We start from the raw sequence: 22,546 nt of genomic DNA, 5'->3' as shown, positions 1-22,546 counted from the left end.
TCTAATCCATCCGTCTACTGTAATGTCAGCCGCTGAAGAGAGCGCTAACAACTGGAACTACTTTCTACCATAAATGATCAGTTCCTGTAGTTCCACTTCGTACAGCAACAGCTCCAACTGACGCCTTTCGTCAGTTGTCACCATTACCGCCAGCTGTTATTAATGATTGATCGTCAGACAGTAAACACCAAGTGTCAAGTGCTATTTATAAACTAGAGTGCGAACCATTCAACGAAACATCATCGTTATGGGCTGTCAAAGCCGAAGGCCCACTCGCGTAACCTTGATGACTGCACGACACAAAGCTTTACACCTCGCCTAGGCCCGTCAACACCGACTTTGGATTTTTGATGATTGTAAACATGTTGCCTGGTCGGAAGAGTCTCGTTTCAAATTGTATCGAGCGGATGGGCGTGTACGGGTGTGGAGACAACCTCATGAATCCGTAGACCCTGCACGTCAACAGGGGACTATTCAAGCTGGTGGAGGATCTGTAATGGTGTGGGACGTGTGCAGTTGGAGTGATATGGGACCACTGATACTTCTAGATACGACTTTGGCAGGTGACACATACGTAAGAATCATGTCTGATCACCTGCATCAAATCATATCCATTGTGGCTTCCGACGAACTTGGGCAATTCCAGCAGGACAATGCGACATCGCACACGCCCTGAATTGCTACAGAGTGGTTTTAGGAACACTCTTCTGAGTTTAAACAGTTCCGCTGGTCACCAAACATGAACATTACTGAGCATATCTAGGATGTCTTGCAACATGTTGTTTAAAAGAGGTCTCCACCCCCTCGTACTCTTACGGATTTATGGACAGCCCTGCAGGATTCATTGTGTCAATTCCCTCCAGCACTACTTGAGATATTGTATTGTATTGAACTGGGGACCTAGAAACGACGGAGAGGCTTCGTCCCCACCGTAGCCCTCAGTGGTACACAACCCCACAACAAGCTACAGCAGTCCACTCACCCCACCGCCGCCCCACACCGAACCCAGGGTTATTGTACGGTTCAGCCCACAGTGGATCCCCCGGGAACGTCTCACACCAGACGAGTGTAATCCCAATGTTTATGTGGTAGAGCAATGATGGTGTACCCGTACGTGGAGACAGTTTTTGCGCAGCAATCGCCGACATTGTGTAACTGAGGCGGAATAAGAGGAACCAGCCCGTAGATGGAGAACCGCCTTAAAAACCACCCACAGATTGGCCGGCACACCGGACCTCGACATTAATCCGCCGGTCGGATTCGTGCCCGGGACCGGCACGCCCGCGCGGTTTTAGCCGAGCGGTCTCGGGCGCTGCAGTCATGGACTGTGCGGCTGGTCCCGGCGGAGATTCGAGTCCTCCCTCGGGCATGGGTGTGCGTGTTTGTCCTTAGGATAATTTAGGTTAAGTAGGGTGTAAGCTTAGGGATTGATGACCTTAGCAGTTAAGTCCCATAAGATTTCACACACATTTGAACATTTTTTGAACCGACACGCCTTCCCGCCCAGAAAGCACTGCGTTAGACCGAACGGCTAACCGGGCAGGCTCACTTCGGACATTAGTTGAGTCCATACCACATCGTGTTGTGGCACTTCTGCGTGCTCACTGGGGCCCTACACGACATTACACAGGTGTACCAGTTTCATTGGCTCTTCAGTATCTTTGCCGACCGCTGCGCCATATTCTGCCTGTTTACATATCTCTGTTTTTAATATCCATCCCTATAACAGTTTCTTTGGCTCTTCAGTGTATGTTGGTTACACTTTATTTTAGCTTTATTATAACTGATTTTCAGGCTTACTTTCGAAGTTACTCTAGTGTTTGCAGCCGTTGTTGATGTTCATCTGCACTGGAGGCAAACGCTACAAAGGCATCAGCAAAACTATATATTAACACATATTAACACGTATTTGTTCTTCAATCCCCAGTTTAAGAATAAGCAAAATCCCTCTCGGAGAGCTGAAAACGAGTTTTGGGCTGTAGAATCTCCTGGCCTTCCTTTCCATTCTCTACTGATCAAATTGGAGCAGATTTAATACACAGGACTTGCATTCAAGAGAAGGGCGGTTGAAATAACCGCCTAGGAGTCCAGATTTAAGTTTTCTGTGGATTCCCTAAATCACTTCATACAAATTCCGTGACGGTTCCTTCCTCATCCCCAGTTTGTGTTTTGTCTCTGTACACCTCGTCGTCGACGGAATATTCATCCGTAATATTCCTTGTTTTCTTAATTCCTTCTTTTCTTGTAAATCTTCCTGTTGAAGTACTATGGAAGCTGTGACTTTGACATATACAGAGGGGTGCAGCTAAATATTTCCTGTACTTTTAAAGATATCGTGTTTATGTTTAAACACAGATGAATCGTGAGAAAGTCCTCACAGAATTACGTATACTCTCTTGTCATAGCTATATTAATCACAGAGGTAGTGGTCTCAACTTGGCTTTGTTTTAATGGAACTATAAAAATTACTGCTGCTGGAATCGCAATTCGAAAAGAGACGAATTCTGCGGTGTTTCGCTCTTCAAAATCCGATGCTAATTTCGGAATATTTGTAACTTAGGATTTATCCATTTTAACACGATACCAGAAGTTCGTGAATTCATACCCAAATAAGGAAATACGTCGTGTAAGAAGGAAAAACAGTGTTGCACTGCCGCGATACCGGTATAAAAGTGACTCAGAGGAAAGTAGATTTCATTCTGTCTGTGTCGTTCAGGTGGTGCAGAGCTGGGTACTTTGGGTACATTGAAAAAAATTAATGATTGAGACATGTTGAACAGCAGATGAAGTGGAATGTGAACGTTTGATGCGTCGTTAATGGAGGCCACGAGATTGAACCCTAAGTTACTGAGGAAACTCAAACGGGTAAAAAACGCTAATAGTTTCTTACCGAAATACTACCGGCTCTCCTAGAGGAAGTACCACTTGAAATAATTATCACACTATCAGCTTAACAGCTCATGTATCCAAGTTGCGGCCAAGAACAATACAGAGAAGAATGGAAAAGAAAATTGAGGACCTGTTAGATGACGATTAGTTTGGCTTCCGGAAACGTAAAGGCACTAGAGAGGCAGTTCTGACGTTGCGGCTGATAATGGAAGCAAGACTTGTCGATTTGAAAAAAAGCATCTGATAACGTAAAATGGTGCAAGATGTTCGAAATTATGAGAAAATAGGAGTGAGAAGCAGCAGAAAATAGGTGTGAGAAGTAGCAGGAATGACAACAGTCAGGAACTTACATCAGAGCTGGTGATCACAAAGTAGACTAAGTTAATAAATTATGCTACCTTTGAAGTAAAATAATCCATAGCGGACGAAGCAAGGAGGACATAAAAAGCACACTGTCATAACCAAAAAGGGCATTCGAGACCAAGAGAAGATTATTAGCACCAAACACAGGCCTTAATCTGAGGAATGAGGAGGTTCTGCATACAATCGGAAAAGAAAGCAATATACGGAAAACACTGTCAATAAGAAGGGGCAAGATGAAAGTACATTTATTAAGACATCAGGGAATAAATTTCATAGTACTAGACGGAGCTGACAGAAACTATAGAGGAAGACCGACATTGGAATACATCCAGCAAATAATTGTGGACGTAGGTTCCACGTGTAACTCTGTCATGAAATGTCTGACACAGAAGAGGAATTCGTGCCGGTCTGCATCAAAACAGATGACTGTTGAATTAAAACAAAACAAAAATGCAATACCAGCACGATGGGTTCACTACTTGCTTTTAGCTAAGAAAGGGCTCACCCATCTCTTTTCTGGTCACTAGACAGGACGTGCAGGTATCATCACTTGGCCTGCATGTTCGCCTGATTGGACCCCACTACCTTTCTTCTTTGGGATAAACTAATAAATGAAATATATGCACAAGTTTCGACTACCGAAGAGAACTGAAAATATTGTAGCTAGTGCAACGATATCGAAGGAATCTCTTCGATCATTCCAATTGTCCTGCACCAACGATTGCAAAGGTGTACGATAGTAGACATTGGGCACTTCGAACACTTGATGACTTAAATGGAATTTTAAAGAAGTACTGATAAACTTATTCTACTGAGACTTCCTATTTGTTCCCATTTCTGGTGCAATATTGCAACGTAAGTGTTTATGTTGACATTAAACTCATGATGCGCAGCTATTAGTTAACAATCTTTATTGTTCAATTCCCTGTTTCGCAAATCTATTCATTTTTATACCTCCACCTTTATTTCAAGACTCTGGCATAAACAACAGTAGAACTGTTACTGTAGTTAAATGGTGAAACACCTTAGTATCCACATCCTTTGCCTTGCTGTTGGTGTGTTGGTCCAGCCACATGTGGCCAAGTGTAATTAGTATCAGTTTTAAATTAAACTTTTCTCCAATATTCTGCTTTTGAAAGTAGACTCTCTTAACTACTTCAAGCTGCAGCATACCATGAGCCTGACGTGACAGTTCCATATAACAACACGAACTTGTGCATAATACGGCAATCGGTTTCGTGTTCAAAACAGGTAAAACCTTTCTAAGTGCTGTAACTTCTACTAAACGGCTTTTGGAAAGAGTAGTCGTTTCTTGTAGAACTATGCTGCTAGCAGCAGAAATTACCATAGGTTCCATTTGATAAACCGAAGTCGACACCGATCTCTCCGTAATTAATGTAGCTATGAAAAGGGACTACACGTCACGTAATGAACACTTTTTCACAATTCATTTGAGTAAAAACAGAAATACGGCACTTAAACGGTTCATGAAAGATTTGAGCTACACAGCTTACCTGACTCACCCTGTACATTAATACAGGTTGAATCAGTGTCTCTTTTCTCAAGAGCTGTCAGTACAAATTTTGTTGGAACTAAGTGTAAAGCCTCCTCAGAATCTTAGAAACCGAGGCACAGTGGTAATTCATACTATCACTAATCCAGTTTACAGCTTCGTTCGTGCCCTGAAAATTATCCTTTGTGCTACGCCGTCTTCTAATGCCAGCTTGTTCCCTTGTCTCATTAAAATCTATTGTTTGTCATGTGCGATTGGTGACAACTTCAGTGAATATCTTGTACATTACCTGCATAAGGTAGGTCTGCAGTTCTTCTTCCGTCCCCTTTCATCCGAAGGAGAATAATTACAGGACTGTACTGGTTAACGGAAGTACGGCTTCCGCTGCATTTAATGCAACTCATACCACGAAATTTATTTCACTAGGAACCTTACATGTGTTGCAAGACATGCGAGATTTGTGTAATGGAGCGTGACTCGCATAAGAGCGCGCGTTTAGCCGTTACCTCATCGCAGAGATTACCTCTCGGGATCCATCGATAAGGCAGCCACAGGTGACTCACGCGGAAATTCCGATCACAGTGGAGCGTGAAGAAGCAGTTTCATTGTGGCCAGCCTTGTCTTCCTGCTCAGGTGTCTTGAGTCCCGGTGGGGGGGTGGGGGAGCAATTATGAGGAAATTTACAGTGACATCACTTTTCTGCCCAATATTTGTGAACCATTAACGCTTCATACATCGTAACACAAGAACAATATACTTCAAATTACACATGAAAATATTTGTTTCGCACAGGTATTGATTTTATGCAAAAGATCACAAGAAAGAAAAATCATTTGCTGTTCTACATATACGAGGGTGTGGTGGAAAGTAATGCTTCCGAATTTTTTATTCTGTTCTCAATATTTATTGAAGTATTACATGTCATGCTTACTACTCAGACGATTTTCTCGCATCACTGTCGCAAGTTGCAACTCTGTGCTGCTAAAGGGCTCGGAATTGCAGCGTGTAACATGGCGCTGTGTAACGTAACCACGTCTGTGCGTGAGAAACAGCGAGCCGTAATCGTGTTGCTGAAAGTACGAATTCGAAGAGTTCTCCTGCAACATGAGCAAGAACGAGCGTCGCAACGTCTGTAACAATCCGGCGCGATGGATTCACAGTCATTCAGCCTCTATACAGTGACGACCTGGCCCCATCTGATTTTCATCTGTTTCCAAAACTTAAAGAACACTTTCGAGGACTTCACTTTGACAGTGATGAAGCGGTGCAAGCAGAGCTGAGGTTGTGGCTCCGTCAACAAATTCAAATATTCCACAGTGACGGTGTCAACAAACCAGTGTCTCGTTGAAAGGAATATGTTCGTCACCAGGGTGACTATGTGTAGAAATAAATACGTGAACACGAAGAATAAAGATGTAGAATGTTAATAGAGACTATTTTATACAAAAAGCTTCAAGAGATTTCACATGAAAAAATTCGCAGGCGTTACTTTTCAGCGCGCTCTCGTACATCTACATTTGTTCACCATCGCATCCCCCTCCCTGATTTACACTACTGACCATTAAAACAGCTACACCAAGAAGAAATGCAGATGATAAACGGGTATTCATTGGACATGTGATTACATTTTCACGCAGTTTGGATGCATAGATCCTGAGAAATCAGTACCCAGTACAACCACCTCTTGCCGTAATAACGGCCTTGATACGCCTGGGCATTGAGTAAAACAGAGCTTCGATTGCGCGTACAGGTACAGCTGCCCATGCAGCTTCAACACGATACCACAGTTCATCAAGAGTAGTGACTGGCGTATTGTGACGAGCCAGTTGCTCGGCCACCATTGACCAGACATTTTCAATTGGTGACAGATCTGGAGAATCTGTTGGCCAGGGCAGCAGTCGAACATTTTCTGTATCCAGAAGGGTCCGTTCAGGGCCTGCATTATCCTGCTGAAATGTAGGGTTTCGCAGGGATCGAATGAAGGGTAGAGCCACGGGTCGTAACACATCTGAAATGTAACGTCCACTGTTCAAAGTGCCGTCAGTGCGAACAAGAGGTGACCGAGACGTGTAACCAACGGCACCCCATACCATCACGCCGGATGATACGCCAGTATGACGATGACGAATACACGCTTCCAATGTGCGTTCACCGCGATGTCGCCAAACACGGATGCGACCATCATGATGCTGTAAACAGAACCTGGATTCATCCGAAAAAATGACGTTTTGCCTTTCGTGCACCCAGGTTCGTCGTCGAGTACACCATCGCAGGCGCTCCTGTCTGTGATGCAGCGTCAAGGTTAACCGCAGCCATGTAAAGATCACAAAAACTACCAGCTGGCGATATTTCGGTATTCAGGGCTTACAATAGTTGGTGAGTGGATATATAAATAGCGTTCACATTCGAGCAACCCTTGTTATGTCCAAGCTGTGACGTTCAAAGTAAATTGCTCCTAATGAAATACGGGACTGCACTTTATAACACAGCTACAAGAACCTCTTCTCAGAGCAGTTGAGAAGGTAGCAGTGGTAAGATAACGTAATGTGGTGCGAGGTACCGATGACCGATAGTTTATTCGGTACGGGTATCGGGAGAAGGCCTCCTAAATTGTGCTTCTTGTCCGTGATTGGCTGCTGAGTTCGTAAGTGGCGCACTAAAATTATAAACTTCCGTTATTAATATTAGAAAAACTAAACAGTGGATTTACTTGCATTTCGTATAGAAGCATGTCTCAACAGCAGGCTATTATTCCATTATTTCAAAAGAGTTAATTACCAACAGAATAATAAACAATTTCTGAACGAAAAGGCAAACGAAGTTCTTCGGAGATCTTCGGGTCGCGCCTAACTTGGATGGCCGGCGAAGTGTTTCGGTTGTCACATCGCAGCTCGATCGGCAGTCTCGGAAGACAGATATGTGGTTCGCCGCGGTTGATGTCAGTTAAAATATAATTAACATTCTCTTGTTAATAAATATAAGAACTCGATCGGTATTTAAAGAGAACAGACATGTTGTCTGCTGCAGTCGGTATTGGTTAAGAACTTATTTAGCAATCTCTGGTTTTCAGACATGTAATTAAGAACTAGTTTGATAGTAATAACGTAAACATGCAGGTCGTTATTTTGTTTATGCTCTATGAAAGTGTGAAGAACGGAAATTATTTGTGATTCATAAATTGTACTTTCAAAAAATGGCTCTGAGCACTATGGGACTTAACTTCTGTGGTCATCAGTCCCCTAGAACTTAGAACTACTTAAACCTGACTAACCTAAGGACATCACAAACATCCATGCCCGAGGCAGGATTAGAACCTGCGGTCGCGCGGTTCCAGACTGTAGCGCCTAGAACCGCTCGGCCACTCTGGCCGGCTGTACTTTCATTGAGCAGTTTCTCGTATTCTGCTAATAAAAAGTAAGTGGCATCCCGTTGAAGCAAAGCAATTCAAAATATAATTATTTAAACAATGCTAGTTCGTCGCTAACAGTTTATTACAGTTTCAAGATAACGGATTCACGACCTACGCGCTATTTTATGCGCATGGGACAGCTACTATAGAAGACTGCAGATTGGTGAATGTTATTCAGAACTTATGCATTCCATTCAGGTCAGTGGCAGCAACTAGACACCTCGTGTGTACTGCAGTCTTAGTACAAAGGAGACTAGTGACACGTCATCAGTGGTAACACAGAGGAGGTATGAAGGAAGGGAATTTTCAGTGACGGGATTTATTATACCTATTTCTTTCACGTGCTGTAAGTTAGAAAACTAGAATAATTATTTTAGTATTTCTTGTCACATTTCTTATAAGGAGGTTGAACCACGAAATTTTTAAGCTGTGTGAACAAACGTTCCTGTTCCTGTGATGCACTGCATACGTCACTTGGAACATTACTTATTCAGTTGAAACAACTAGTAATTCTTTTTGAAATTCCATGAATACCGTATAACCCTTGTGTTTTAGAACTTTTATGATTCTAGTAATTTCAGTGAGGAATGCTGCTCCTACTTTTCGTTGCTTAATGTGTTGTGAATGATATTTTTCAAATACTCTCTTGCTTCTTCAACTCAACCAATTAATTATGTTTTTGCTGCTACCGTGAGAAAGTGGGTGTTAAAAGTACTCGTAACTTGCTGTCAGCCACAACATTGCCATTTATTGTATCATAATCGTCGTTCTTCACAGCTGCAAAATACCTTGCTTGTAATACTGTAGTTGAAATAACTAGACCGATTATTTTAGATACATAGTTAGGAGATAATAATTAGCTATTTATTTGGAAAAATGGGTATTTGTCAAGTTAAGCAAATGTTTCTTTGCTTTTTTATTTTAAAAGACAACAGACAAGTAAAGAAATCTCAAAGTTCGATTTCATAACATGTTTGGTATATAGTAATTTGTACATCTTTCCTAGAAGTGAATGAGTGTTAGCATGGAACTTTTATCTGCTGTATTTTATGCTGTCTGCTTACCGTCTACTTCGGCTGACTATAGAAATCTAAATTTCGAACATCTTAATCGTGTATGGTTCTGTCATCACAAAATCTGTTTATTTTTCTGCTTCTCAAGTTTCTTTAGCAGTAGCTAATATACCATGCAACGTACCGTGGGCCTATGAGAGCGGTTCTACAAGTACCCGTGTTTTAAGATCGTGTACCGCCATCTGATGTATGGTGCTAAAGCAAATTACATTGATTCATGGGATAGTACGGATTTGGCACACGTTGTGCTACGTGGTTCCCACCAAGATGGAACAATTGTAATATCGTTTAATCCTCAGCTTTTTATTTTTGCATGGCAAAAGACGTGCGAGATTAAAGCGAAAATGGATGCTGTTTACGGTAGCAGTGGCCATAGGTGAATCGAAGGGAGCGGCAATGTCACGTGACAAGCTGGCGATCGGTACCGCGACTGCTGACAGTGGACAACAAACGGCTGTCGCTTGCAGTTTCGAAGCGGTGTTTCGAGCAGTTTTTGCGTCGAGCTGTCGCCGTCTCTGTAAGGCCAGGATTTATCATTATACCTCGTAAATATAGCAACCATCAAAACAATGCGTTCCTTCCGATCAATATGTTCCGAAGAAAGAGAAGAAGGCCCAGTCGGCCGAAAAAGTGACAAACGATTTTTTTGGGGATACGAAGGGCGTCATGCTCACATGTTTATTCGAAAAGGGAAAAATGATCACTATAAAATACTAGTGAGAAATTCGAGTAGTTCTGTATTGAAGGATATGTGGCCTTGTTTGGTGATGAAGAAAGTGCTGTACCGCTACGACAAAGCGCCAGCACATTCATGTAAAAGCATTGCGTCACGAATTGCCAACAGTGCCCCGTCGACCCCGCCCTTCAACCCTCTTCCCTGCGCCTCCTCCTCGAATTCTCACGACCTGGATCCCGGCGATTTTGTCTTGTCGTCATACATCAAAAAACGACTCAGGGGGATTTTTTCACACGAGTTCTAAAAAGGTGAGACCTTGGGAAACGTATACATGTGTAACAGGAGCTAAGCTCAAAGACATTCTTAGAAAAAATGGTGTCTGTACTCCTAACAAGGGGACTTATTAGACCACTCTCGTAACTCGTGAATCCGCAAGAGAGGTTCGAAGTCCCCTGTAACGCTCTGGGTCATGTTCCGCCTTCACTGAAGAGGAAGCCACGGCCGAAGGCTGACGCGGACCCACAGTCCCCCTGCGGGCCTCGCCAGGAGACTGTGAGGCTCGAAGTCCGCTGGCCTCCCAGAAGACCGGAGGCACGGACGGAACTCGAAGCGAGACAGCAGCGACACCAGCCCTGCTTTCACAACCATCAGTGCGAACTTTTGCCCTGCGAACACACGGAGTACGCCCATAATTATAGCATTCACTAAAAATCAGAAAACTGCAATCAGAAAAAAAATACACTCCTGGAAATTGAAATAAGAACACCGTGAATTCATTGTCCCAGGAAGGGGAAACTTTATTGACACATTCCTGGGGTCAGATACATCACATGATCACACTGACAGAACCACTGGCACATAGACACAGGCAACAGAGCATGCACAATGTCGGCACTAGTACAGTGTATATCCACCTTTCGCAGCAATGCAGGCTGCTATTCTCCCATGGAGACGATCGTAGAGATGCTGGATGTAGTCCTGTGGAACGGCTTGCCATGCCATTTCCACCTGGCGCCTCAGTTGGACCAGCGTTCGTGCTGGACGTGCAGACCGCGTGAGACGACGCTTCATCCAGTCCCAAACATGCTCAATGAGGGAACGATCCGGAGATCTTGCTGGCCAGGGTAGTTGACTTACACCTTCTAGAGCACGTTGGATGGCACGGGATACATGCGGACGTGCATTGTCCTGTTGAAACAGCAAGTTCCCTTGCCGGTCTAGGAATGGTAGAACGATGGGTTCGATGACGGTTTGGATGTACCGTGCACTATTCAGTGTCCCCTCGACGATCACCAGTGGTGTACGGCCAGTGTAGGAGATCGCTCCCCACACCATGATGCCGGGTGTTGGCCCTGTGTGCCTCAGTCGTATGCAGTCCTGATTGTGGCGCTCACCTGCATGGCGCCAAACACGCATACGACCATCATTGGCACCAAGGCAGAAGCGACTCTCATCGCTGAAGACGACACGTCTCCATTCGTCCCTCCATTCACGCCTGTCGCGACTCCACTGGAGGCGGGCTGCACGATGTTGGGGCGTGAGCGGAAGACGGCCTAACGATGTGCGGGACCGTAGCCCAGCTTCATGGAGACGGTTGCGAATGGTCCTCGCCGATACCCCAGGAGCAACAGTGTCCCTAATTTGCTGGGAAGTGGCGGTGCGGTCCCCTACGGCACTGCGTAGGATCCTACGGTCTTGGCGTGCATCCGTGCGTCGCTGCGGTCCGGTCCCAGGTCGACGGGCACGTGCACCTTCCGCCGACCACTGGCGACAACATCGATGTACTGTGGAGACCTCACGCCCCACGTGTTGAGCAATTCGGCGGTACGTCCACCCGGCCTCCCGCATGCCCACTATACGCCCTCGCTCAAAGTCCGTCAACTGCACATACGGTTCACGTCCACGCTGTCGCGGCATGCTACCAGTGTTAAAGACTGCGATGGAGCTCCGTATGCCACGGCAAACTGGCTGACACTGACGGCGGCGGTGCACAAATGCTGCGCAGCTAGCGCCATTCGACGGCCAACACCGCGGTTCCTGGTGTGTCCGCTGTGCCGTGCGTGTGATCATTGCTTGTACAGCCCTCTCGCAGTGTCCGGAGCAAGTATGGTGGGTCTGACACACCGGTGTCAATGTGTTCTTTTTTCCATTTCCAGGAGTGTACAAAACCAGTGAGAAGTAAGAGTACTACTGTTCTAAATGTCAAAGGACACGAAATGGAAGCATTAATTGGGAATAAGACTGGGTTTCAGCCTATCCTTCATGTTATTCAGTCTGTACACGGTGCAACCACTGAGGGGGGAACGAAGGAGAAATTCTAGAAAAAGTTCAGAGTGGAGAATAACTGAAATTTTTAGATTTGCCAACGGCGCAACTGACTCGGCAGATCAACCGAACGGAATTGACACTGTCTTGAAATACGTTTGTCAGATGAGCACAAACAAAAATAAAACAAGAATAAAGCAATGCAATGGGATTTAGTTAGGTGAAACTCAAGGAATTAGACTGAGAAATAAGACATTAAAACTAATAGAGAAGTTTTACTGTCTGGAGGCAGAAGTAAAGAGGAAGCAGTCAACATGCTGCTACTAGTACGAAAAAGACTTTCGTGAAACAGGAAAACATATATTAATATCTACACTAACGGTCATAAATTAAGGTTAATGCTAATACATGGTGAAAAAACGCTCTGGTGGGCGGTTTGTGGGTTTAAATCATCTCGGGGTATGACCATGCGGTGCATTTGACCTGCGGTCGTCACACGGTGGCGCTGGCAGCAGTCCACATACGCAGAGGTGTGTTGGTGCATGTCAGAGTACGGTGCAGCGAGTAAACGTGCAGACGTTTTCAGACGTGCTAGTGATGACTGTGTGCTGAAAATGGCTCAAAGAACACATATTGATGAAGTTATGAGGGGTAGAATACTAAGGCGACAGGAGGCTGGTCAAACACAGCAGGTCGTAGCACAGGCCCTCCGTTTGCCACAAAGTGTGATCTCAAGATTATGGTAACGATTCCAGCAGACAGGGAACATGTCCAGGCGCTACAGTACTGGACGTCCACAGTGTACAACACCACAAAAAGACCGATATCTTAACATCAGCGCCCGCAGACGGCCACGGAGTACAGCAGGTAGCCTTGCTCGGGACCTCACCGCAGCCACTGGAACAGTTGTCTCCAGACACACAGACCACAGACAACTGAACAGACATGGTTTATTCGCCCGGAGACCTGCAAGGTGCATTCCACTGACCCCTGGTCACAGGAGAGCCCGTAAATCCTGGTGTCAAGAACACAGTACATGGTCACTGGAAGAGTGGTCCCAGGTTATGTTCACGGATGAGTCCAGGTATAGTCTGAACAGTGATTCTAACCGGGTTTTCTCCTGGCGTGAACCAGAAACCAGATACCAACCCCTTAATGTCCTTGAAAAGGATCTGTATGGAGGTCGTGATTTGATGGTGTGGGGTGGGATTATGATTGGTGCACGTACACCCCTGCATGTCTTTGACAGAGGAACTGTAACAGGTCAGGTGTATCGGGACGTCATTTTGCACCAGTATGTCCGCCTTTTCAGGGGTGCAGTGGGTCCCACCTTCCTCCTGATGGATGATAACGCACGGCCCCACCGAGCTACCATCGTGGAGGAGTACCTTGAAGCAGAAGATATTAGGCGAATGGAGTGGTCTGCCTGTTCTCCAGACCTAAATCCCATCGAGCACATCTGGGATCCTCTCAGTCAACATATCAGTGCACATCTTCAAACCCTTACGACACTTCGGGAGATCCGACAGGCACTGGTGCAAAAATGGGAGGCTATACCTCAGCAGCTGCTCGACCACCTGATCCAGAGTATACCAACCTGTTGTGCGGCCTGTGTACGTGTGCACACTGATCATGTCCCATATTGATGTCGTCGGGACGGTTTTCTCAACTTATCACCAATACCGTGGACTTACAGATCTGTGTCGTGTGTGTTCCCTATGTGCCTACGCTATTAGCACCAGTTTTGTGTAGTGCCACGTTGTGTGGCACCACATTCTGCAGTTATCCTCAATTTATGAGCATGAGTGTAATACGCATTTTTAATGTGGTGAAGTTTTTGGTACCAACCACACGAGCGCTACACAACAAGGACACAACATTAAAGTTCAGCAGACAAGCTGATACACACTTACATATGGAAATGAACTAACACAGAATTCGTAACATCCTTAACAAGTGAGGACTAAATTTAGCTCATCAAAGTAATAACTCAATATGGTAATGCTTAAAGAAGGAGGAAGACACTAACGTACATCAAAGATCTGGTGGCATTTATCAATTTCAGTGTAACAGCGGTGATGCTCTATACTTAGTACGTACCAACAGAAATTAGAAATAAGACATAAAGAGCATGTATGTATATGGCACCAGCCATTCAATATTTGCAGAACATCATAGACAAGAAAACCACCACTTTGCCACTATAGAAACAGATATGAAAATAATCAGATTCAGCACTGGTAAAAAAAAAATTCTAACACTACAAGAAAACGCCGAAATTCAAAAGGCACTCACGAAAGAGAAGCATATCACCAAACAAACTTTAGCAAACAAAAGGTATTTAAACCAATAAAACATACAGTGGGTAAATAACAATCCCTCTGGTTACCACAAATGCAGTATCGCATAAACTAGGCAAGGAACCCACTCACCATCACCCACCACAGTGCCATAGTGAAGAAGATTTGCGAGTTTAATAACTTTTAGACAGAAGTTAGCAAGATCATCTCCCCTTTTGCACACACCACATACAGTCCCCCCCCCCCCCCCCTCTCGTTTCACCCAAAAACTTCTCTCACTCACGTGATTTATGACATATCACCTCGCCCCCTAACCCTTACAGAAAAAAGTAATACGTATATTCACGAACATGCGCACACACACACACACACACACACACACACACACACACACATACACACACACAAACACACACGGACACGGACACACACCAGTCAAATAACATACAGTACTCACACACAGAGCAATAACAGACGCTTCCACGACCACAAAACCAGACCAAAGGACGATCGCACTCTGCAACCTCAAAACAAAGTATTTGACGCTGAAATAGATCCACACAACACGACAAGCCAGAATGTATTATTTTTTTGTGAAGTTCATGGTACTAAAATCGAACACTTGTGTATAGAAGAACATCAAGAATGAAATATGAAACAAAAAAATCGTGACTAATAATAATAATGATTTAATAGTAGTAATTTAAAACAAGAACTGTTTACGTTCTTAGCAAGCAGATTTGTAAGGAAAGCTACATTGTTGAAATACCACAGAGGATACTTTGAAATAAATTGAAATGCGTGTGCTCCAAATAAGACGTTTGCTACAATCGCAAAAGACGATATATATCATGTAACTGGAGACTGTATCCTCTTCATGTCCTTCGTCTCTTATAACTGCAGACTGTTTTCTGTACAAGTTGCAAATAACCTCTTGCTATCCATATTTCATCGCTCACATCTTCACAATTCCAAATAATATATTATGGTCAACATTTCTGGACACATTATTCTCTTGCAACACAACATTTGCAAAGGAAACGTGACTAATAAGTTCCAATACAGATAACTTAACTGTTTTAGGAAGCGACGTTAACATTTGCATTTGTCTACTTGTAGCCTTCATGTAACTTATTTAGTGAGATCCAATGTAGGAGCAAGGGGAACTCTTTGTTTTCTGTAATGGAAACGCGGTACCATGTGAGATTTTATTTACGATGAGCCATCACGACTTGGATGTAACTGCGCTGAAGACAGCTACAGAGTAGCTGAAATCGATCTGCATTAAACACGCTGCCCTTCCCCCAATCTTGGATCTCACTAATACGGTCGTGGAACACGCAGTTCCTGATGGAAAGAAACCTAAACTCATTTAGTGGTATTTGCATAACTTATGTGAGTTGCTCAAAACAACTTTTTGCACTACGCTTATACCTTGCATAATTGGTGTTTCTTCATCAAAAGCCTCTCTCTGCTTATTATTTCGATCATAGCAAACTGCCGTGTACCCGCTTAATGAATGTAAAAGTAAACTGTCAGTTGACATCACAGCAGCAGAGAAGAGTGCTCCAGCTACGATCTTCGAAAGATGCCATGGGTCTGATGATGGTCATGTGATATGACCGAAACCGGGCACCTATGTTCTTGTAACATTCGTGGTGTAATCAAGACTGATTATTATCATCATCTATATACACTCACCCAGACAGGCCCGCGGCCCCTCACCAAACGGCCAGTAGGGGGCGTCGACGACGTCGCCCTTGCAGTTGGCGAAGCGCTGCGGGTCGAAGCGCAGCGGGTCCGGGTAGAAGCGGGGGTCCCTCTGGAGAGACAGCACTGGCAGGTACACCATGGTGCCCTTCTGTAGCACCAGGTCGCTGCCCGGCACCTGGTACGTCTTGGTACACTGCCGCATCATGTACATCTGCATCGGGTACAGACGCAACGTCTCTGGAAACATTTCGCAGTCTCACCGGCAAGAAATTGACGCTGTCGGCGCCATCAACATACATACTTTCTTCTCGACTTTCTCAGCAAAACATGCTTCCACAGATCTGTGACACCATCAGTAGTTTCTTTGTCTTTATTTCATAAGGATACAAGAAAACATTTAACCTCAGAAAATCGAAATATCCACCGGTGTACTGCCGGTCTACAGTGTCCAACGGGCACAATATTTCGGCGATCATACATGTCGCCATCATCAGGTGCTCCTGATCACTGAGCTCCTGTGAACGTTCCGGTACGGAGATCCGTACGCTATGGCTGCTCAGGGGGAACTGGGTTCGGTCGCGGCGGCGGCCGATTTAAATACCCTCCGCCCGCGGCGCACTCCCTCCGCCGTCCGCGCCCCGCGCCGCGGTCACGCGGTGGAACAGATTGCGACGGCGTCTGAGATGACGTCGGTGTGATGGCTCTGTCCGCTTACTCAAGAGTAAATAGAGCAAACGTATAGTTGTGACGACCACGGCGGACAAAGCCATCACTCCGACGTTATCTCACACGCCGTCGCAATCTGTTCCAACGCATGACCGTGGCGTGGGGCGCGGACGGCGGAGGGAGTGCGCCGCGGGCAGAGGGTATTTAAATCGGCCGCCGCCGCGACCGAACCCAGTTCCCCCTGAGCAGCCATAGCGTACGGATCTCCGTACCGGAACGTTCACAGGAGCTCAGTCCGTCAGTTCACCTGATGATGGTGACATGTTGTTGTTGTTGTGGTCTTCAGTCCTGAGACTGGTTTGATGCAGCTCTCCATGCTACTCTATCCTGTGCAAGCTTCTTCATCTCCCAGTACCTACTGCAACCTACATCCTTCTGAATCTGCTTAGTGTATTCATCTCTTGGTCTCCCTCTACGATTTTTACCCTCCACGCTGCCCTCCAATAATAAATTTGTGACCCCTTGATGCCTCAGAACATGTCCTACCAACCGATCCCTTCTTCTAGTCAAGTTGTGCCACAAACTTCTCTACTCTCCAATCCTATTCAATACCTCCTCATTAGTTACGTGATCTACCCACCTTATCTTCAGCATTCTTCTGTAGCACCACATTTCGAAAGCTTCTATTCTCTTCTTGTCAAAACTGGTTATCGTCCATGTTTCACTTCCATACATGGCTACACTCCATACAAATACTTTCAGAAACGACTTCCTGACACTTAAATCTATACTCGATGTTAACAAATTTCTCTTCTTCACAAACGCTTTCCTTGCCATTGCCAGTCTACATTTTATATCCTCTCTACTTCGACCATCATCAGTTATTTTACTCCATAAATAGCAAAACTCCTTTACTACTTTAAGTGTCTCATTTCCTAATCTAATCCCCTCAGCATCACCCGATTTAATTTGACTACATTCCATTATCCTCGTTTTGCTTTTGTTGATGTTCATCTTATATCCTCCTTTCAAGACACTGTCCATTCCGTTCAACTGCTCTTCCAAGTCCTTTGCTGTCTCTCACAGAATTACAATGTCATCGGCGAACCTCAAAGTTTTTACTTCTTCTCCATGAAATATTGTGCCCGTTGGACACTGTAGACCGGCAGTACACTCGTGGATATTTTGATTATCAAATACGCCGGGAGAAACTCAAGAATAACCTGAGAAAACATCACACCATCACTGCGTGATACCGCGATATCTTGATAGTGGCCTGAATTTGGCAGGGTGTAGAGTCCGTAACTTTCGCTCAAACTCGGTAACAAACGAGAATTGCGTATAGATGGGAGGCTTTCAACTGGAAAAGAGAAATTCTCGGTGGGGTATGTAACTTTCTCGCGCTGGCACCACTAGCTAGACTGTGTAATAAATCTTGTCAGTAATATGCATTCTCCCTCGCGAGTGAGACTCAATAGCGCAAACTAATATTCTGATCTGCTGCTGTTATTATGTGTGATCTGGCAAATGGACTGTCATTCACTTTAAAACTTTCATACTCAATGGATACAATTGTGTACTTTAACTTTTACTGTGTCTTAGCTGCCACAGGAATAATTTTCCTCCAATGGAAGCCCATTTATATATTTGTGAATGTTCTATTTTTTCATCAAGCACAAGTGCTGCCAACTGTTGAGCATCACTATAAAAATACCAAATGTCAATGTAGCACAGCTTGTGACCTCCAGGAAAAACGTAAGTGGTTGCTTAGTTATATTCCACTGAATAACTGAATATTGTTATTTTGCATCGTTATTAGTAAGTGACCAGTTCGTTTATTACAACAGTGAATATTTGAAAATTAGTTATTTTAGTCCATAAGAAGAAGCCAAGTGTAAAAATTATATTCTGAAAACGGGCACATATTTATGTACAAATTTTGCATCTAAAATGATCAAAAAATCAACTAAAAGTTTTCTTTCGCCCAAAAGAAGTTCAGGTCTAAAGGGTTAGTATGACCACCGCCTATGATCAACGTCATCGTGCAAAATCCACTCACAGACAGCAGGTGGCAGCACTAGCCATGGAGATCATATGGAAGCGCGTTGGGAGGAGGCAGGAAACTGCAGTCGTTGTCGTTACACGGTAGTGGAGTGATTTATTTGACGTTAAAAAAGGGCATGATCATTCGGTTTCGGGCCCCGGGTGGAAGCATTTCCGAAAAGGTGACGTCTGTAAAATGTTTGCGTGCTGGCCAGATTATAGCATACTGTGCGGCAAAATGGCGCTCTCCAAAATTTGTTGGGTTGGGTTGTTTTGGGGCAGGAGACCATACAGCGAGGTCACCGGTCGCATCGGATTAGGGAAGGAAGTCAGCCGTGCCCTTTTCAAAGGAACCATCCCGGCATTTGCCTGAAGAGATGTAGGAAAATCACGGAAAACCTAAATCAGGATGGCCGGACACAGGACTGAACCGTCGTCCTCCCGAATGCGAGTCCAGTGCGCTAACCACAGCGCCACCTCGCTCGGTTCAAAATTTGTACCGAGGTTGTAAAGTGTCAGGCAAATCCAACTCCTTCCATCAAACCCTAACATGATAAGCAAATCCAGTAGTATGTCACATAGCTCCGAATAAATCGTGACATTAAATTAACCAAAGTAATACGAGTAACGAGTGAGCAAATGGAATACCACAGACTAACACAAGAATGCCTAAATGCATGTCATACCTTCCCACCGTGAGACAGACGCAGTTCCGAGGGGAGAAGCGAGAACAGAAGCCGAGAGCAGAACCGTGTTAAGCTAGAAGGCCCTACGGTAAGGGACGGACACCCACGTCTCCAGCTAACCACCAGGACCACCCCAGCCCATGTTAAAAGCTAGAGCCCTCCAGAAGAACAGTATAGATCTTACGATAACACTAAAAGGGCCATACCAGCCGCAAGTTTTAGCGTGAGACTTTTTCGCGTCTCTGTTACGTTGCAAACCTAAAAAACATTGCCCCACCACGAAAAGTAACCGCTAGGACCACCCCCCAGGCCCATGTTAAAAGCTAGAGCCCTCCAGAAGAACAGTATAGATCTTACGATAACACAAAAAGGGCCACACCAGCCGCAAGTTTTAGTGTGAGACTTTTTCGCGTCTCTGTTACGTTGCAAACGTTAAAAACATTCCCCCACCACGAAAAGTATAACGTTTCTCATTGGATAGACAGAATTTTTGTAGGTGGAGCGTAAGGTTAACATTGAGACCCTGATTGGTCAGATGAAAACACAACCAGATAGTTTTTTTTTTAAACCAACTTCGGTAAATTGTAGTAAGGAGAAGTTAGAAAGGAGTTGCTTCGGAGACGGCGAGCTGGATGGAGCTGCGCCGGCCGCCGCCCCCTGACGAACACCGACAAGGTAATGAACTCACGCGATGCCGCATTTTTGAGCGCATAAGGCTTCACTCAGAACTGCAGAAGTCTCATCTGTTACATCCCCTTTTTACGTAATACTAGTGTCGATCGTCAATTGAAGCTCATGGTATTCGCATTTGCTGCGTAAGTTAAAATCTGAAACGCGATGATTTTTATATTTAGATTAAAGTTCAGTCTTGATCACGTTATGTCTGTTTTAATGAGTAACCGGTTTCGGTTTTTTCTATAAGTTGACTGCACAGCAGCAGGAGAGCTCCACCTACCAACCCAAAGGAGCCAATGGGTCTGATGATGGTTTTATAGAAAAAGCCGAAACCGGTTACTCATTAAAACAGACATAACGTGATCAAGACTGAACTTTAATCTAAATATAACAATTAATTGATCACTGTATTCCAAAAATGTTTACTAAAATTGTGCGATGATTTTTCTGTTATATAATTATTGAGAAGCCACATCAGCCACTGTAATTTAGGACAAGTTAGATAAGTAATTAAAGATAATTGAGGGTCAATGTAGACCATTTTGATAGTTTTCTCATTTATGAAACTTAATTTAAATCTAGATTATAGATGTGATATGGCATAGGTCATCCTTCGATCCATTGTAGACCTTGGAAACCCACTCAGGGAATATTCGTTCGCATTTTTGTTGAACGCAGTTGGTTTTTATCATCCTGTATTAAAATATTTCCTTTTATCAATAGTGCAATTTATAAATAATGTTTAGTGAGAAGAATAAAATTTCCAATGGTAAACTTAACTGCTTTTTTGACCTTATTTTACCAGCTAACTAAAAATAGGAAAGCCTTGAACCCCTTCCACTAAATTTAGTTAGTATTAAGATTCTTTTACAGGGAGTGTAGTGGAGCTGACGCTGAAATCATTAAGTATTTGGTTATATCATCGCTAGTCTCACTGAACTCTTCTGAACTCTACATGTCATGTGTGGTTTGGCGTCTCCTTACCAGCAACAGGTCCCAGGTTCAAACTAGTCAATCCCCTAAAAAACACGCTCAGAGCGTCGTTGCGCGAAAGTGGTAGGGAGACACGACTTTAAGAACAAACAGAAACTACGCAGAATGTTAGACGGTAACTGCGGTGCGCAACGGGACGTAGGTGAAAGGGGTGAACGACGGCCGCGGAGATGTGCAACTGTTGAGCAACTGACCTCTCGGGTGAGCCAATGGGCTACCAACAATGTCTTCTCAACTGTAGCTGAGTGACGCTGCTGCATATGGCCTCCGCAGCAGATGCCTGCATTCACAAGTGTCAACTCCTACTCATCGGCGACGAAGGTTGGAATTTGCACACCAATACCAAAACTGGACGTCCACTGAATGGTGATGGGTGGCCTTTTTAGATGAATCACGTTTTGTGCTCCATCGGTCAGACGGCAGCTTGTGCTGCCCTGCAACGATCGTCAGAAGGATCCAGGCCAGAGGAGGAGCGTTATGGTCTGGGGATTGTTTTCGTGACATTCCTTGGGTGATCTCGTCATTCTGGAAGGCACAACGGATCAACAGAAGTACGCATCTCTCCTTGGGGACCATGTCTACCCCTACATGTAGTTTGTTTTTCCTCGGCACGATAGCATCTTGCAAAGGAACAGTGCACTGTGTCACACACCTCGCAGTTTACCTGTGTTGTTCGAAAAGCACCAGGATGGTTCTATCGTATTCGACTGGCCATCGGACTCCCCGGATTGGAATCCAGTCGAGAATTTGTGGGACCACCTCTATCGGGCTTTTCGCGCGATGGATCTTCAACCGGGAAACGTTGCACAGCGGGCCTTGGGACTGGAGTCAGCATGGCTCCACATTCTTGTCAGTATCTTCCAGAATCTCAATGACTCTCTTCCTGCACCTCTTGCAGCGACCCACGCTGGTTATTCTAGCTTTTCACGGGTGTTCACAGTAATGAATCTGGACAGTATATTATTGTAATGAACCGTTCAGATCAGTAGTAGCGTGATGCCGGTAGCAGTTTCGAATGTTTAATAAACAGCATCATGTGGTAGTACTGCAAATTGTAAGTGAATATTTTGGAAGTTGTAAGAAATTGTGGTAGTTATGGTAAGTTCCTGTGGGACCACACTGCTGAGGTCATCGGTCCCTAGACTACACACTACTTAATGTAACTTAAACTAGCTTACGCGAAGGACAACACACACACCCTTGCCCGACGGAGGACTCGAACCTCCAACAGAGGGAGCCACGCCACTGTATACTGAGCGATGGCACTTCTCTGTTCCAGCTT

The 22,546-nt window shown here is 44.6% G+C and overlaps 1 protein-coding gene across 2 annotated transcripts in view; it reads right to left on the bottom strand.

The window, feature by feature from the left end:
• Positions 1-9,044: 9,044 nt before the first annotated feature.
• The window catches only part of LOC126252908 (probable cytochrome P450 6a13), a 111,122-nt gene continuing 97,620 nt past the window's right edge, over positions 9,045-22,546 (bottom strand). The window contains exons 5-6 of one of the 2 annotated variants that reach the window (XM_049953887.1): positions 16,190-16,438; positions 9,045-10,588 (exon numbers count right to left, since the gene is read on the bottom strand). In XM_049953887.1, the coding sequence (XP_049809844.1) occupies positions 10,404-10,588; positions 16,190-16,438 (434 nt within the window). In that variant the 3' untranslated portion in view covers positions 9,045-10,403. The remainder of the gene's footprint in view (positions 10,589-16,189; positions 16,439-22,546) is intronic. The other variant, XM_049953888.1, reaches the window with a different exon arrangement.

This window comes from Schistocerca nitens, chromosome 4 (assembly GCF_023898315.1).
Source record: "Schistocerca nitens isolate TAMUIC-IGC-003100 chromosome 4, iqSchNite1.1, whole genome shotgun sequence".
Taxonomy (NCBI): Eukaryota; Metazoa; Arthropoda; class Insecta; order Orthoptera; family Acrididae; genus Schistocerca; species Schistocerca nitens.
Note: the sequence above shows the minus strand (reverse complement) of the source record. Positions and strands in the feature narration are given on the sequence as shown.